This window comes from Girardinichthys multiradiatus, chromosome 3, assembly GCF_021462225.1.
Source record: "Girardinichthys multiradiatus isolate DD_20200921_A chromosome 3, DD_fGirMul_XY1, whole genome shotgun sequence".
Lineage (NCBI taxonomy): Eukaryota > Metazoa > Chordata > Actinopteri > Cyprinodontiformes > Goodeidae > Girardinichthys > Girardinichthys multiradiatus.
The window spans coordinates 42,854,623-42,860,216 of NC_061796.1; the positions used below are offsets into that span (position 1 = coordinate 42,854,623).

The 5,594-nt window shown below is 39.0% G+C and overlaps 1 protein-coding gene across 1 annotated transcript; it reads left to right on the top strand.

Annotated features, from left to right (window-relative positions):
* The first annotated feature begins 1,973 nt into the window (after positions 1 to 1,973).
* Positions 1,974 to 4,204, top strand: s100a1 (S100 calcium binding protein A1). The gene is made up of 3 exons (XM_047360282.1): positions 1,974 to 2,125; positions 3,251 to 3,401; positions 3,899 to 4,204. The coding sequence occupies exons 2-3, from the start codon at positions 3,261 to 3,263 to the stop codon at positions 4,046 to 4,048; spliced, it is 291 nt and encodes a 96-aa protein (XP_047216238.1). The 5' UTR covers positions 1,974 to 2,125; positions 3,251 to 3,260; the 3' UTR covers positions 4,049 to 4,204.
* Positions 4,205 to 5,594: the final 1,390 nt, after the last annotated feature.

Sequence of the window (5,594 nt, forward strand, 5' to 3'; positions counted from 1 at the left end):
AGTTGGCAGGCCAATTGAGCACAGTGATACCATGGTCAGTAAACCATTTACCAGTGGTTTTGGCACTGTGAGCAGGTGCCAGGTCAGTGCTGAAAAATGAAATCTTCATCTCCATAAAGCTTTTCAGCAGATGGAAGCATGAAGTGCTCCAAAATCTCCTGATAGCTAGCTGCATTGACCCTGCCCTTGATAAAACACAGTGGACCAACACCAGCAGCTGACACGGCACCCCAGACCATCACTGACTGTGGGTACTTGACACTGGACTTCTGGCATTTTGGCATTTCCTTCTCCCCAGTCTTCCTCCAGACTCTGGCACCTTGATTTCCGAATGACATGCAGAATTTGCTTTCATTCGAAAAAAGTACTTTGGACCACTGAGCAACAGTCCAGTGCTGCTTCTCTGTAGCCCAGGTCAGGCGCTTCTGCCGCTGTTTCTGGTTCAAAAGTGGCTTGTCCTGGGGAATGCGGCACCTGTAGCCCATTTCCTGCACACGCCTGTGCACGGTGGCTCTGGATGTTTCTACTCCAGACTCAGTCCACTGCTTCCGCAGGTCCCCCAAGGTCTGGAATCGGCCCTTCTCCCCAATCTTCCTCAGGGTCCGGTCACCTCTTCTCGTTGTGCAGCGTTTTCTGCCACACTTTTTCCTTCCCACAGACTTCCCACTGAGGTGCCTTGATACAGCACTCTGGGAACAGCCTATTCGTTCAGAAATGTCTTTCTGTGTCTTACCCTCTTGCTTGAGGGTGTCAATAGTGGCCTTCTGGACAGCAGTCAGGTCGGCAGTCTTACCCATGATTGGAGTTTTGAGTGATGAACCAGGCTGGGAGTTTTAAAGGCCTCAGGAATCTTTTGCAGGTGTTTAGAGTTAACTCGTTGATTCAGATGATTAGGTTCATAGCTCGTTTAGAGACCATTTTAATGATATGCTAATTTTGTGAGATAGGAATTTTGGGTTTTCATGAGCTGTATGCCAAAATCCTCCGTATTAAGACAATAAAAGACCTGAAATATTTCAGTTAGTGTGCAATGAATCTAAAATATATGAATGTTAAATTTTCATCATGACATTATGGAAAATAATGAACTTTATCACAATATGCTAATATTATGAGAAGGACCTGTATATGAGACTTACAGGGGATTTAGTTTATTTAACTTATTTAACAAACTTGTACAATACATGACTTAAATTGTGCTGAATATCTACTGTAAAAAATATAGTGAAGTATAGTAAACTGTATTACTGTTTTTGCAGTATACCCTTAGAACACAAATGGGTGTGTAGGCCTACATGCTACCATGACTTTAAAGGACATATATGCAGATGGAAAGCTGAAGGGCATAAATGACCTCACTGGTCATGATGTTTTTACAGCACTTTTGTTAAGGATATCATATCCACTTTAGTTTGGTTTTCCTGTTAAATATAAAATGAAAATATGCAAATATATACAAAGGTTTTATACAGTAAAGGGCAGTGATGCAAATAGGCCTACTGATGCGCATCCTCAACAAGAGTTTACAGTTGCTTGAACTGCACCTTGTATCCTTCAGTGAAGCACTAAAATTACCTTATGTGCAAATTAAAGAAAAGCATTTGTATTTCTAAATTAGTGTCATTTAGTGTACATTTTATTAAGTCATTTGACTCTTGCAATTTAGGTTGAAAGAACCTCACTGCAATAAAATATTAGTGCATATTACATTGTAAATATTATAAAGTTATTAAGACTAACTGAAGGGAAAAATCCTCAAAATGAACTTTGGACAGATGTTTTAAGGACAGAAAAATGTAAAAAAAAAAAAAGAATTATACCCAAAAATGTATTGCCTGCTTAATACCTTCTTAATTTTAAACTTACCTCACTTTAAAGTTAATTTGTTTAAGACATATCAGAGTGTCTTTGTTTGGTGATAAAAGTAAAAGCAGTAGCTCAGTGACTGGTTAGAAATTGCCTTAAATGGCCTTGCAGCGCATCTGTGCAGCAGGGGACGCTGCTTCTCAGCAGAGGGAGGCGTTTATCTGATTGTGGCGTGCACAGGTGGCATCCCATATAAACTGATGAGAGGAAAGCTTGACTGAAGTCACTTCTGTCAGAAATTGTTCGCGGCACTGTTGAGGTAAGTTAAGCGTCTCCTTTGTGTTTTTTGTTTTTTTTTTCTTTTTATATGCAGCTGAATCTGGAATCTGCATCAGTTTATGCTGAGGAGTTTAATTATCACTAACTTTGCGCTTCACAGTTAGAAGCTGTAATTTGCTCCCCGAGCCCGTCAGCACTAAATAATTAAACGCAATCATTGCGAATAATTAGTGGGAATATTGCATAATTCAGAGAAGCAGTATTGTAGTTACTTTCAGCTCTGAAAGTGGTATTTGCACACACTCTCAGAAGTGGTTATTCATTATTGATTTTGCGCTGTAGGTTGTATCCATCCGTTTAAATGATAGAAATATGAGCAACCTCTAAGGCGTTAATCTAGTACGTTGGTGCCTCATGTCTACGGTGCAAAATACAAATTTTAATCAACTTTACTCTGCAAGCTGCGCTGCAGGGGGTCTGGTCTTTGTCTTCCATGCAGAGAGGAGACAAAATGACTCTGCCCCCCAGTGTCCACTTATCGGGTGTCAGAGTGAACGGCTGCTGTAAGGTTAGACATTTATCCTGTTCAGTGACCCTAGTTTTATATGCTGGTTAGTAGTCCCTATACAGATGGAAGTCTTTGATAAGTGAATCTCATTAAGGGGCTTTCTTCAGTTTACACTATTAACGTGAAGTATAATGGCTAAGAACTTTTTAGTTATATAAAAAAAAAAAAAAAAACGTTGCTATTTGCTTGGCTGCTTTGAGAAGGCATGTTACCAGATTAAGGCTAGATTTTATTATTTTTTTTTTTTTTTTTTGGTGAATGCAAACTATTTGCTCTGTCACTCCCCTACTGTTTTCCTTTTTGGCCCAATTGTCCTAAGTGCCATGCTGGTGGAAAACTACTTACCTTCTGCATTTCCGTTGATATCTTGGCAGGTGACTGGCATGTCAAAATAACCTTAGGCTTTACTGTTATACATGCAGCTACAGTGTTTTAAAAACAGACATTTTGGGCACACTGTAGAAGTTTAGGATGGGTGAATTTATTTTTTTTCTGCTCTAAAATAAAGGCAACTGCAAATGTCTGAAGATCTGTACCATGCATCTTTTTAATGAACAAGCTCTTTCTTTTAATAAGTCTTTAATATCTTAAATACAGAACTGCAAAGATGTCTGGCACTCTGCAAGGAGCCATGGAGGACCTGATCAAGGTCTTCTATCGCTATTCAGGAAAGGAGGGTGACAAGTACAAGCTGAACAAGAAGGAGCTCAAGACCATGCTGCAGCAGGAACTCGCAGGCTTCCTGAATGTAAGTTTAATAACTTTCATTATCTGATGTTGCAGTACTGAAATTTCTCAAAATTGCAGATTTTCTCTCAACCAGCAGTTTGATTAGGTGTTATCATGAAGTTATGGGAGTAATTGTTTTCATAAAGATATAAATGTTTTCCATGAAACTGAGCCAAATGTATTTATTTGGCACATTCATACAGAAGGCAAAGTGCTTTACAGGAAATGTACTAAAATGAGTTTAATATGTATTGCATGACCTTTTTCATAGATGGGTTTTAGTTATGTGACTCATGGTTATAAGTGATCTGATAAAAAGCATGTGTATGAACAGTCAACATGTATATTAAAATGTTTGCTCTGCTAACTTGATGTAGTAAAAATCCTTGTCCTGCAGTTGGGGAAATTCAAGTCACTGGGGTGTAGCAAATGTATCATCTTACAAACTAAATTTTAATATGGCATTTCCTAAAGGTTATTGTCCCGTGTGGATTAATTTGTCTTTTTATTTCTAAGGCCTCCAATGATTCCACTGTGGTTGAGAAGATCATGAATGACCTAGATGAAAACAAAGATGGTGAGGTGGACTTCCAGGAGTTTGTGGTCCTGGTTGCTGCACTGACTGTAGCTTGCAATAGCTTCTTTGTGGACTCTCTTAAAGCCTAGGATGGCTAAAGTAATACAGCAAGCTGTTTCAGTATATTGGGTTTGACGATCTACACAAATTGAGAAGTGATGTAAATCCCCACACAGCATCTTGTAATATGGCAAATGGTCTATTTAGTCTTAGTCTTCCATCTTCAATAAAGATGTAGTGTTTAACCTGTGTCAATGAATCTTTTTGGCTGGAAAGATGTTCTTGATCTTCAACTTTTAGAAACCAGGGCCTGTATTCTCAATGATTCTGTCCTCTCTGAGAGCTGATAACTTGGCTTTAAAATTCTTGCCAAGAAGTCTTGGTTTAAGAGTGTTTCAGTTTGCTGCTGAGAGCAACTCTGAGCAAGGAGACAAATTCCTATCTTAGGTGGTGTGGTTAATTGACCCTGTTGCTAGGTGAGACACTGTCTTCTAAGAGTTGATTGGTTGTTGCAAAAGACGAAGAAATAAAACCACGTGCTCCTAGTAATCAGTGGGGAGAAATTAACTGATAGAATTTAGATTGGATTAAGAAATGTAAATCATGATTATGAAACTTCGCTAAGTTGTATCAAATGTCATTTGGCATCAACATGTTTGAACCTACCTCATTTATGTGCTCAATATGTTTTTTTTATTTGCTTATGTTTACTCACCATTCTGGCTTTTTCCTCATCTATTTGATATCAAATTGGACATTCACCATTTTTACTGTAATTGTGTTCTTGTATGAAAAGGTTTGATTTGGCACAACAACCAAAGCAAAATGGAGGAAAAGTGGTGAAAACTAAACTGGATAGAGGAAACAGAACCTGGTGTTTCAGACTTTGTGCTGGGATCACGGTGCGAACAAAGAGGCAGACTTGGAACGCATTGCCGAGCGATCAATGCGTCCTTCCTTCTGCTGTCATGCACCATCCTAGAATGTGACAAGCACTTGTACTTGCTGCAATCAGGAGATGGAGATGGCAGCACACCAGCAGACTTCTTTGCATAAAGGGGGATGTTGACCATTTAGGCTACTGACATGTACAATACACCACTTATTCACATTTACATCTTCCCTCTGTGTATACAGTGTTTAGATTATTGTACTTGTCGAGTGTGTGGGTGTCTTGTCTGAAAGCATTTCAGTCTGTAAATAATTATTCTGTACTATTTGTACACATTTTTTTTTCCCACCCCACTTTTCATGGTTATTCATTCCCAGTTGTTTATCCTTCCTAATATGTTACTAGAGGTGCATAGTTAACCTTGTCCTGCTGCTGAAACCATTTTACTTCCCCATGGTGGGATGATTATCTTAACTCTATATTGATTTGTTATAGAGGTTTGTCCTCATTTACACGACTGTTTAGAGGGTGAATCCCTGCATGATGGAGCCGATAGGATCTCGTTATTTCACTGTTCATTGTATGGAGAACATCTCCCTATTCTGACTTTCCACCATCTTCTCTGCTCAAGACACTTAGGCTTGCTAAAAGTCCTCCTCACTACTCTTAATATTTGTTCACTTTAGGAGCTCTCTTATGGCCTAAGGTGCTGTGTGAATAACTTTCATCTTACAAGATATGCA

Coding starts and splice junctions, on each gene's coding strand:
- s100a1 (XM_047360282.1), top strand. CDS start 3,261: ATGTCTGGCACTCTGCAAGGAGCCATGGAGGACCTGATCAAGGTCTTC. Junction 3,402..3,898: donor AACTCGCAGGCTTCCTGAAT/GTAAGTTTAATA, acceptor TTTATTTCTAAG/GCCTCCAATGATTCCACTGT.